The following is a 12,668-nucleotide window of genomic DNA, read 5'->3' as shown; positions in this document are numbered from 1 at the left end:
TTAATATTACTAGTGTTTATGGATCATCAGCTAATACACAGGGTTCTAAAAGTGCCATAGTATCAAACTTACTCTCTACAGTTGTTTAAGGCTTGTTTTTAAATGTATTTCTTGATTTGGGTTTCATGTTTTCAATGGGAGCCAACAACTGTTAGGTGTTGTTAAGTGCTAGGAAAGTTGGGCTATTTATGCTACTGAACTGTATTTGTTCTACCAGGTGCAGCATTGGAGATTAAACTATTTTTAATACTAATGATATGGAGTAGTAAAAGGTTGTGGAAGCTTTTCAGTGAATAACTAATCTTAATCGACTGTCACTGTCCTCTGTCTTAATCTTTCTTTGGTTAAGTTTCAAAATAGGTACACATTCTTGCTAACTAGCTGCTATTTTTTTTAATGTTTATTTTTTTACTTTGAAGACTGAAGCTAACAGTAAGCCAAATGCAAGGGAAGCATTGAGCTAAAAATTATTCCCAAACTCTAAGAAATCAGGACACTGGAACCTATAGAGAAGAAATTGTTTTGTATGGCTCTTCAGATGCAACTACATGTATACGTACTTTTCTGATGTGACAGTTACCTCATTTGTTTCCCTTCCTGTTTAATAGTATCTGTGGAAAAATATTTCTTCTTGGTCATGTGCCTCTTTCATCATCTTTCTGGGTACAGAGATTTTACAATCATTCCAAGCTCAGTTCTGTACTCTCAGCTCTTTTAACCTGGGCTTTCCAAATTATCCTGATATTTCCTGTACTGTACTTCTGTGCCTTTAACCGTTTTCCACCTGTTTAAAATAGCAAGAAACACTGTTGCATCTCTATTCTGATCGTAGTCCTACAACATAAATGTTAACCTGAAACTTATAAAGGCCTAGCTCCACAAAATTGAGATTTCTGCTGGATATACATTGAATATGAATGGTATTTTCTATGTCCATTTAAACAAAGAAGCAAAAGCAAAACAAACAACAATGACAAAAACACAACAACAAATTATTACTAAGCAGATTTAGATGTTCATTGTGCCCTATTAACTTGATTATATCCTAGTTAAACCACGGTGTTTTTCAATTTGGTACATAGTTAAATACACAAATTGAGACTCACTTTTTTAAAGATTGAATTTTCATATGAACCTGAGAATGAAAAAATGAGGAAGATTGGATTAGAAATTGTATTAATCTAGAAGATAGACCTTAAAATCACACAAGCAATTTTGCTTATACTTTTATTAATGTCCCTTAATAACGGTTTTTAAAATGCTTTTAGATTATAATATTAGCCCATAAAGTAATAATGGGTACAAATACTTAATTCTGTTGTATCCTTGGCTCGTTCTATCATGAGGTTTTCAATACTCAGCTGAGATAGTCCTCTAAGTGTTGCAGATGGCACGTGCAGCAGCACCATAACACCATGTAATGCTGGTGTTTTGTAGGTACCTCAAAGCCTGAGGTAATGTGAGATTATCGGCTTTATTTAATATCTCCTTGCTTTCCAAACAAAATATATTTTTCAAAACAACCTCACAGAGGTGAAAATATTATGGTCATTATCAATTTGTGTAGGAGACAGACTAGTTTAAGGAGATATTTGAAAGCAGTAGGAACTGTTTTTCTTCTGCTCAAAGCACCAAACCAAGGAGCTGGGTATTAACTGTAAAGTTGGAGTTGATCTATTCCATTTGCCAGTATGATTGCTAGTTTTACAAATGTTTCTGTCACTCACTGAATGTGCTCTTTCTAACTATTGTATTTTCTCAGTGCTTCTCCCCTGCTTTGGCCTTTCTGCTTTGTTACTTAGCTTGCTTCCAACTACCAGACCAGTAACTTCTGGAGAATTCTTGTTTACTATTAGTTTTCTCTCTCTCCATCTCTGCCCAGCTGTTGTTTTTCCATTGGTGTAGTTAATTCCTCCCTTGCTTTTTTTCCTCCTACTTCCAAGTGCAGGGCTGACTTTGCTAACCTCCAGCCTTGCCTGACCTGGCGTGCCCTTTCCTCCACTCCAGTTTTCAGAGTAGGCAGCGTGATTGGCGATATTCATGGGAGTGGCTGTCCCAGGACATGGTTGTTCTCCCCTCCTAGAATTGCTGTTTTCCTCTGACTTAAATAGATCTACAGTACTATTTTAACTGAATCCTTCTCATCCATAAAACTTTGATCTACTCCTCAAATCATTCTGTCACCTTTTTGTTGGTGCCTTCTTCGTTAAAGCTGATTGACACTTCTGTACCTCCGACTCTCCTTTTCCCATGCTACAGATGCAGCTTTTCAGCTGCCGTCCCTCTAATTTCACTTCACCTTGACTTATAAACTCACTTGTTTCTTATTTATCCCACCTCTCTCTCCCCCTTACAGTATCAGCACATTTCAGTTTGTAATCACCTTGATAAAATAAGCAATCAACTCTACTTGGTTTTGCTTGTTTCTCCAGCCACTACCACATGTTCACTAGTTTTCTTCTGTAAGCTTTCCAAGTATACTGTTTGTATGCTTCAGACAGATTTTTCAGTTTCTCATAGATGTTCCTCTGTGAATGCTGCTTGTGTTAAATGAAAACTCTTAGTTTTGTAATCTTATTATCTTAACCAACCCTGAGCTGCTGCTACTCCACTTTACCTCCTCTTACTTTCATAGTAAATTGGGTGTGTTTTTCCCTTTTAAATCTTCCCTTCCTCTAGCATCTGTGACTGTCCTTAGTTTTTGTGCAGTATTTTCTTGTGTAGGTCAAAAGTAAAACAACCATACACATACGCACCAGTTTAAAAAACAAGGTAAACAAGCTTTGTTTTCTCAATTGTAGCTAACAATGTCTACAAGTCAGTTGGCCTTATTAGTTTTAATATTTACTTTCAAAATGTTTAAATGGAAGGGATAAAAAGATGAGTAGCACAAGACTCTGACTTTGAAAACTCAAAGATTTCAATACTCTAGCAAAAGCTGTACATGTGTTAGAATCTGTAATGCAAGTTACAAAACCAGTGCAGATATTTCAGGATTATTTCAGCTTGCCACTGGCAAAAAAGTCTTTAGTAAATACCTATTTTTAGAAGCACTCTGTATATCATTTGTTCATTAGTGAAATATTGGTTGTGATTTATCTGAATCTTGTAACATTGCTTGATGCATAGCCCCTCTTGTCATATGCAGCCCCTCACATTTTAACAGGTCCTTAAAACAAAAAATAATTATTATTGAGCAAGGGCTCTTGACTCGAGTGTGAATGGGAGGGTTAACTAAAAGATTCTGACATAAGGAGCAAACTGTAATGGTGCTGCTTTCTTCTCATTGTGGTCAGTTCTTTATGCTCTGCTCTGTTCAGTGTGGGTAAGGGAAAAGTTCAGGAGCGTGAAAGGAAGTCTGTCTTGTTTATGGTAGTTGAAGCTTCATGCTGTCTCTGAATCTGATGTATGATCAGACAAAGTGACTTGTAAAAATCAAGTTTATTCCAAGGTCACTGAAGCAGATAACTTTAAAAAAAAAAAAAAAAATAAATATAAAGCATGATCCACTTGGCTTTAAGAGGGCATGTGATTTAGTGGATTTTTTGGTGGTGTTTCAAGTGTGGAACAAGAGAAATACGGAAGGATTTTAGTGCAGCAGAAACGAAATGATCCTCAGTCTGACAATATTGAATTACTTGTATTGACACAGTATGGACTCAGCCTGTTTGGCAGGCTTGCTTGGTCCTCTCTAGCTAGGGTCACTTAGCTCTCTTTGGGTGTTTCATGCTGTAAGAGAGATTTGATATCTAACTTGGAGGATTCTGGACTTAGATAAATTAGGAGCTTATCCTTCTATGTTGCAATTTATCTTGAGCCTAGTCTTGGCAGGTTTTCAGTGTCAGCTCTTACTGTTTTTCTGTCTGAAACTGATTCTCCCCCCTGCCCCAGCTTTTTCTGCCAGATAGAAATACCCTGCTCAATGTTCCTCTCCTGTCCTTGTAGTCTGGGAGCTGTGTGAAGGCTGTAAACTCTTTAAAAAGAAGTCTCATTTTCTTTTTCCTCATCCAAGATAGTTGGACAGATTTCCTTACCTGCTTTATTTGCTGTCAAGATAAGTTTCAACATTTTCTTTTCCCCTCTTTCAATCAATACAAAAAATCCTTTTCTCATCTGAAAAAAATAAATGGGGGGAGTGGGGACAGCAAAGAAGCCTATATGTTTCTTGTAGTTAAAGATGAATTACTGTATGTGGCCAAGTGCATCTGGTTGTTTTGTGTCAATCATAAACCAACCTCCCTGGCAGAAGTGTGCAATGTTTTTCTAAGATACTTTTCCTGAACTGCACATCTCCTTTTATTTTCAGCTCAGAAAATAAATATACTATACACCGCAGAAACATGGAGGAGAGATTTGTTTAGCAAGGGAAGGATATATTTGCAATACTCCATAACCTGTTGGTATGTGTGCCCTACATACCAATGGTAAGGGCAAAACTGAATTATCAGAATAACTATGGGGAGCTGCTGCTTATTACCAACTAAAACATCTCTTTCCTACATCAAAGTCTCTCATGTCTATGGTGTAATATGTCACTGTTGCAATGTGTTTATCTGTGTCAAACTATTGCATTGCAACACAAACTGAGGCATTCTGATCTATAAAAAATATTTTGATCAGTAGTAACTAGCAGCTGCCTTTGTTCTATTTTTAATTAAATAAAATATTTCAGCTGTGTTAGATCATATGCTATGCACATGTGCCACTGACAGGTCATGAAACTGAGTCAAAATATGAAATTGAGGAAGAAAGTTATAGCCCTCTGAAATACATGTTTTTTAAACTTACTGTCATGGTGGATAACTGTAATTTTTGGTTTTTATTCCAAGTAAGATTGAAAACAAACGTTGTAATGTGCAAATCCCCAAGTAAGCAAGAATTCTGAGTTTTTTATAGTGTCAGTGTGGTATATGTTCAAGTATATTTGGAGACAACATGTACAAGCAGAACTTCCGGAGTAGGCTATATTAGAACTACTTTTACTAGATACCAAACTGCAGAAGGATACATGACAAAATATGTGCTAATTATGTGATGCTATTTCAGTAGAATGAACATGCTTGGTTATGTTAGCATTTGTTTTTCTGAGATTGTTTGAGATTTTAACTGCAAATTTAAAGTTCAGAGGTAGAAACAGCATCTGTGGTAGGACATTTCATCTTGATTTTCAATAGTTAATTTGAATGCTACCCATACGTTTGCACAATAGAAAACTGAAGATATTGGGGTTACTATACATTAGTTATTGTAAAGACTGCATCAGGTCATGTGAAAACTAAGTCAAATTTAAGATTTCATGTTTATGTTTAACTTGGCTAACTTGTTTATGAAGTTTGCCAAAGTGTTTGAAGATTATATGAGTTAGAGAATATGGTAATACTTATAGAATGGAACTTTGCTTTCCATCTTGATCTTCAGTTAATTTTAGTGCATGCCACTGGATTTTGTTCTGCTCTAATTGTTCATAAGCTTTTTGTAAGTAAAGCAGTAAGTTTGCCACATGACCTGAGAAAAGTGAAGGTGAACGATCACATTTGTTTGCAATCAGCAGCTGAACACAAAGGTCATGCAAATAGAACAAATGCAATCATCTCAGCCCTAGAAATGGGCATGCCACCCAGTCAGAGCTTTTTGCAACACTTTTGTTAGAAAAAGTGCATTGTAACAGCTTTTCTTAAAATCCTGATGCTCATCAGACGCCTTTTGGTAAATGAACATGAAAATCAGAGTGAGCAGACAGATGTTTGCACATCTATTTATGTGCAAAATTAGGCCACCCGAGCTAATCCTTTTAAAGGAAACATACTGTGTTTCCTTTGGATTTTAATCACTCCTTATTCAAGAAAATCCTCTTTAATGTTTGTTTCAGGACAGAATATGACCATTGAAGACCTCATATTTCTTAAATTTAAGAAGTGCTTAATGCAGTGATTCTGTAGTATGACTGTGCTTCTTAATTTGTTGCTGGCATCCAGCATGTCCTTGTCTTACCTGTTTTCAGCAGGACTGGGGCTTTTTCTTCCTTTCTTCCCATTGTTTTCTTAATGGAACTGGGGATACAGATGCATGTTGCTTTTTTTTCTTTTCCTTCTCTTTATTTCCATTTTTATATTGTACTATTGAGAACTGTCCTTGCTGTTTTCCTTACTGTTTTTTGTTTGTTTGTTTGTTTTTTCTCCTCACTTCTCTGCTCTTTTGAAGGTTTTATATATTTTCGTACTGGCTGGTGATGGAAAAATCTCCTTTTTTAGGGGTTGATTTTATTCCCCACTGGCCTGCCCAGTGAGAATACCAATTTTTACATACAGTTCTAGAGCTGCATGTAGAATGGGTATATTTGTGTACACATCCTTGTCTGCTACTCATAGGTAAAGCCAGATTTCCTTTTTTGTTCATTAGGTCTTGCTTTTAAGATAGTAATATTTTGAAAATATAACTGTTTTCAGGCTAAAAATGTTTGCACCACTGAAATGTGAGACCTTTGTGTTTTATTGGAGCAATCCAGTTGGCTTTAGAAGAATGCATTTCATTGTAATGTGTATGGTGTTTTATTTTATAGGTTGCTTTCTCTGCCGATGGCATATACTCGTGTAGTCAGTGGTAGGAAGAAGTTAGTATCAGCAGGCTTTGTTACTGATATTCATAGCTGCTAATTGCACACTTCTGTTCCCATTGCCACGCTAACTATTTGCACAGTAATAATATATACTGTGAGAACACAGTAATAGATCTCTGTTTTTTTGTTCTGGCAAACAGTAGTATTTTGTTCTGCTGAGTATGTTAATGTGCAAAAGATATCTGGTTCCCAAATAGGTGCCTAAATTATAGGTGTGAACAAATTATAGATAGCCTTTAAAAAACAAACAACACAACCAACCAAACAGATGAAACCCTGAAAGTTCTTCATGGAGTTATCTTTTATTTTTATAATTCTCTGTACAGACCTTTGCTTACACAGTTGTTGCTTTTAAAATTGGTTTGGGCACATTTGTTGTGTTAGTATAGTATCAGTGTCAGGTGTCTGTACTGGGGGTAGGGTGGAAAGAGAGAATGGCCTAAGGTTTATTCAGATAAAAATGTTTTAAACTCCTACATGCATGCACACGTTTCACACTTTTTGGCCATGTTGAGCCAGGGGTGCATGTGCTTGCTGTAAATTATTTGTGCCCATATGCATTCAGGGGTCTACTGTTGTTTCAGATGTTTGAGGTAGTATTGGTCTTGGTTTGATTTTTGCACATCTGTGTCCGAACTTTGCTCTGTCTGACTTGCTACCTGTCCATCCAAATAATCATTGCAGTATGGAATGCCTTTTGTTGGTACCAGCTTCAAAATCATATGATAGAAGAGATAAGAATCATCAAGGAGGTATTATTATTAAGGAACTAGAGTAGACCTAGTCCTGTTGACAGCTTCATTTGACCTTGGAGTTTGACTGGAGTCTTTAGTCAAAACCTGTGACTCATATCAACAACAATCTTAAGAACTGAGAGGAAGCTCTCCTTCCCAGTGAGTTCAGGATCTGTTAAAACCAGGCTGCCTTGGCTATTTCGTAGCAGATCTCATGCCAAATGCCAGCTACTGAATTGGTGTAGGTGGTCAATCTTAGTGAAAGCCAGGAGGTGTAACAGTGCAACAAGTCTTATTTGATATATAACCAGCTGTAAACATAACTTCTTGGAATGTCGACTCTAATATAAAAATGATGAAAATAGTTAACTGTAATCTTAAAAATCTTTCACTGGGTGAATGTTCATATCAAGAATCTGATTAGGGTTTCACAAATCAAAACAAACAAACAAAAAACATAATGTACTTAAGAAGAAAAAGTGAATATAATTCAGAAATCTCCTAAAGCAAAAATGTTACTTGCAGATCTGGAACTGGTTAATCACTGGTGTTTGTTTCAGCCACAGGAAAATAATAGTAACACAGGCGCATATGCACAATGATGAAATCAAAGATCAGTTTTACATGTAGTTGTGAACAGATTGTGCTCATAAGAATGTCTGCTAGAAGTAATGGGTTTTAGAGTTGATAGTAAGGGAACTGTTATAGGCAAATGTGGCACTGGATGCTGCCAAAAATCCTGTAAGAGTAGTAAAACCATGCCTGATATTTATGTTTATTATATCTGGAACAACATTCTTTCTTAAAACTGTTAACTCAAACTTATCTAGACAACTCTACAAAATTGGATTATGTGTTGGTGAAAGGTATACTTCCTCAATTGCTAGAAAGTTTTCTGAATTGTTTCAAAATCATTATATTTTTCTACAAAGAATGGGAGTATTTTAGGATTAGATAAATTAGATTTAGATTGTTCTGGTGACACAGCACTATTTGAACCCCTACGCAAGTGAATACCAAGATGCTGCATAGAGAAGAGTGGAGGAGGAACAAATGAACTAAGGATTCTGAAACTCCTAGCTCAAGTACTTAGGTCTGAGTAGACAAAGGCAGACAAAATATGACTTTGGATCTTCTGCAATGACACTAATTAGGAGCATTTAAAAAGAAATTATTTGGATGAATTGGGAGGCAAGAAACGTACTCACCGGCTTAAACATTAACTTATTAAGAATTAAATTCATCTTCAGTGAAAGCATTTCCACCTGACTGAAGTGATAATTATAAATTGACCAGAAGTATAGACAGGGCTCTGAAATGCCTTTGAAAACTAATGCATTAAGAAAATAAGATACTGAATTTAACTATTTAACTTGAATTAATTTCATTTAGCAAAGATAGCATGCTCTTATTTCCAGTGTAATACAGAAGAGAAGATGCATATGTTTGATGTGCTCCAAGAAGGAATCGGGCTCTCTGCCATAATAAGCATATTGGACATGCAGCAGAGAACTTAGGAAGTCCAGCCAGAGAAGTCTCTCCAAATGCTGTTAGGAGAGAGAATTTAAGGAATTTATTGACATAAGAAGACACACAAAAGACTAGCCTGGGCTATACAAGAATGGTTAAAACCTTGTTTATGCTCTGAAATGTTTAAAAAGAAAGAGGTATAGAACTGGATTCTTTTTATTATTATTATTATTTTTATATAGGAAAGAAAAGGACTTGTGTGATTATTGTTACAGTCCTAGAAAGTGTGTGTTATAAAAGTATGTAATTGAAGATATATTCAGTAGATAGCTATGAAACCAAGACAGGCAAACTGAAAACGGCAGATGTATGCTGAGTACAAGTACTGGGGATGTTGTTACAGAAAGGGTTCCTATTTATGACTTCAGTGAACTGCTGGAGTATGTAACTTCTGCGCTGTAACCTCTCTGCATTCTGCCTTCTATGCTTCAGATTCTTGAAGAGTGGAAATTTTATCTAGAGAGTTCATATTAAAACTGTATTTGGAAATGTGTGCTTGTGGGCTTTGTAAAAGTCCAGGTAGCATACTTGTGATTTCCCTAACGAGGATTGTTTTCTGATAGTCATTTATGTGTTTAACCCAAATACTTCCTTGGGACTGCGTGTTCCTAATTGCATTTCACAGTTTTATTGCACCTTTTGTGGTTCATTCTTGTTCCTTAAATAATTATGCAGTTTTGTAATCTGCACATGGCTTTTTTTTTTTTTCTTCAATAGAATTTGTTTCAAACAGTAAGATATTCAGAAGATGTAGCTAATATTGAGAGGCTATATAATTTGAGTGACTGTTTTATTTATGGTGCATTACCAGTCCATTTTGAATGCTTTTGATATAAGTGTGCTTTGCCAGTGTCCCGTTAATCTGTCTCCATAGAATCGCAGTAGGGGTCCTCTGAAGATGCACAGAATTATACCCACTACTGCTTAGCTCAGTACGCGACCATGTCCTTCTGCCTGTGCTGCTCTGTATTTTCTGCTCCTCTTAAAAGATAGCTGACAAGAACAGTTTAAAAATAGCAGGCCAAGGGCAGGTGACAAAATGTCATGCAAGCAGCACCTGGTCCAGTGACTGCCTGGAGGGAAGAAAAAACCCAGCCCAGATGTCACAGATACGGTTCTATTTCTGAAGCCGGTCAAACTGCACAATTTCAGCTTTAGCAAAGGAAGAGGGAGAACCCATCCGAGCATTATGCATTCAAATGTTACTCTTTTTTTTTTTTTTTTCGTAGCAGTCCGCTTTATTCCATTACAGGTATTAATTTACAAGGGTACATTATGTACACCTTTTGTCCTAATAATAAAAAATGCCTGTAACCTTATGCTCACAAAATAAGCAGTTAAGCAAAGGGAATTACTGTGAGTCTGGCAAGATTTCTGAAATATTTTAGCACAAGCTTATCCTAACAGAAATAATACAACCGTAATGTTTCTGCATTGACAGATTAATGTGATGAAAATATATCGTGAACTATAGGAGATTAGGTCTGTAATGAGGAAATCTGAAGTAGTTAATGAAGATCTCTTTAAGAAGCTTTGCTGGGGGAGCTGGAAAGTAAAATGGAAATTTTGTTTGCCTTTCTTCTTGCCCCCCTCTGTTCTACAGGTGCTATTTCCGTCACTACTCTTACTGGATGGGGGCACATTTTTTCTAAAAGAATGAGAAAATCACAATGTAAAGAAAATCTATTTGCTTTTCTTAAGCTGCTTTTGACTCTCGTTTCAGAAGTGTGCTGAAACTGTTACATCTGTTCAGAAAGAGTATTAATTACAGCACAGCAGTCTCTGTGACTTGAAATAGAAGGCTTTAACTTACTGATAGGAGCTAAAAATGTTGGAGAAGATTGGCCTTAGCTCTGTTTTTTCCAAGTGTATTTGTTAAATTTGGTTTTGTAGTAGTAGGGAAGAGGATTTACACTGAAGGAACTTACTGGTTTGTATTGCTGCTTTAGTGTAGTGAGTGGGTCTTAAGCTCCTATATCTGAATGCCAACATAGTGCATAAATGTGAGCCCTCTACTTAGCTCCTAAACTTCACCACAGATCTAAAGATACAGGGAGCATGTGAAATAGGTTACAACACTTGTAAGTAACTTAAGCCTAAAATTGAAATAAATGTTTACATGGCTATAATAATCTTTTTTTATCATTTTCCAAACAATGACTAAATCATTTACATTTTTCAAATTGCATGTGTGTGTGGGAGGGGGATTAATGAAGTAAGCCCTGTTACAAAGTTTCTTTGGCTTCTTCAGTATGTTTTTAACACTTCAGCTTGATTAAGTAGTATCTAAGAAACTAAAACTAATCTGAATGGTAGTCAAGCTGGTTCACTTACTTGGCTCAATCTATTCTTTCTCAGTAAGAGCAGTCTTCTCTAAAGCAAAGTACAGTGTGATTTTTTTTTTTTTTTATTATTTTTATTTTTATTTCCCACCCCTCAATTCCTGAAGTTATTGAAAATCTTCTTCAGCACCTTTCAACTCTTAAAGTTGGTACTTTCTAGTTTCTGGGAATCTGACAGCAGCAGAGTTCATTTGAATTTCATGATGAACCTGCTGTATATGATGATCCCATCTTATGGGCCAAGAATAAATATTTTTCAAAGTACGGGAAAGCATCTGTACTCCACTAGAACAAAGCTCCCTTCAGCACAGTGACTTATCTCAAATAGTAAGTGATGGCAGATTCTTAGAGAAGAATACAAAAGCAGAGTAAGTGCTCCCAGTCTCTAGTGATCTGTTAACTCAAGGGCTTCTGGTGTCACAGTATGAAAAATGGTGATTTATGTTTACCTAGTTAGTGGTGTTTTTATAATGCTGTATTCATTTGAAGCCTTTGAAGCACTATAAATGACATAACTGCAGCAAGTGAAGTGCTGAACATTGAGGCCTTATTTTGAAAGGGTGAATATAATACTTTCCTAGTACAAAGCCAAAGGGATGTACTAAAGAAATATTTATTTCATTGTTTTGCAATTTTCAGTATTTTATGTATGTAACGTTAAAGGTACAGTGTTACATATCTTAAACGTTTGTTCTTGGCAGGTTGTCTTTGGTAGATGGGAGTTTTGGCTACCCTGACTGTACATCTCCTTCAGCAATTTTTAATATTAGCAAAATTCATTCAGTTTTGAAATAAAACATTAAAAATAGCTTTTATTTGCATTGCAGGGCGTATGGGAATAAACTTCCATCATCCAGGAACAGATAATATTATGGCTCTTAATAGTAAGTAGTTAATATATAATAACTAATGTCATGCTGAATGTTTTCTTACATTAACTGTGTACATAGCTGTACAGTTAGACATAAATGTGTGCTAATATTTGCATAGAAGTTTGTACAGTATCTTAAAATGACTTGTGAATCAGTTATCTCTGATTTTCTTGGTAGAATTGTTGATTCTTTGTATTTGCTTTACAATAGCTCTGTGCTCCACTGGAAGCTTCATAATGCCTGCTATATATATAATATTGCAAAACAATATTTGTTGTTCCTTCTTTTCTTTTCTTTGTGTGTGTGTGTGCGTGTGTGTTAAATCTGTAACTCTAATTTCTGATGCCTCTCCAGGCGTATTTCTTTTTGTTGGGATGAGTTGTTACCATTTTTGCATACAATTACATTGACTGATAGTTTACTTTGTTGGTTTCTCTAAAACACATAGACAGGATTGGAAAGAATGTTTAGCCATCTAAATGAAGAGAAAAAGTGGGGGACTGAACTTCACTGAATGATGATTGGTTTTGTTGAGTCCTAAAAACATGCATCAAAAAAGCTTTCCCAAATGTAT

General features: G+C 35.9%; 1 protein-coding gene across 8 annotated transcripts in view; it reads left to right on the top strand.

Annotated features, from left to right (window-relative positions):
* The window catches only part of CPEB3 (cytoplasmic polyadenylation element binding protein 3), an 88,537-nt gene that overhangs the window by 29,982 nt on the left and 45,887 nt on the right, over positions 1 to 12,668 (top strand). For all 8 annotated transcript variants that reach the window (XM_082765157.1, XM_082765158.1, XM_082765161.1 and 5 more), the window contains one exon: positions 12,050 to 12,106. In XM_082765157.1, the coding sequence (XP_082621283.1) occupies positions 12,050 to 12,106 (57 nt within the window). The remainder of the gene's footprint in view (positions 1 to 12,049; positions 12,107 to 12,668) is intronic.

Source organism: Aythya marila (genome assembly GCF_965140915.1).
Source record: "Aythya marila genome assembly, chromosome: 7".
NCBI lineage: Eukaryota > Metazoa > Chordata > Aves > Anseriformes > Anatidae > Aythya > Aythya marila.
The sequence above is the reverse complement of the archived record's forward strand: the minus strand, read 5'-3'. Positions and strand labels throughout refer to the sequence as shown.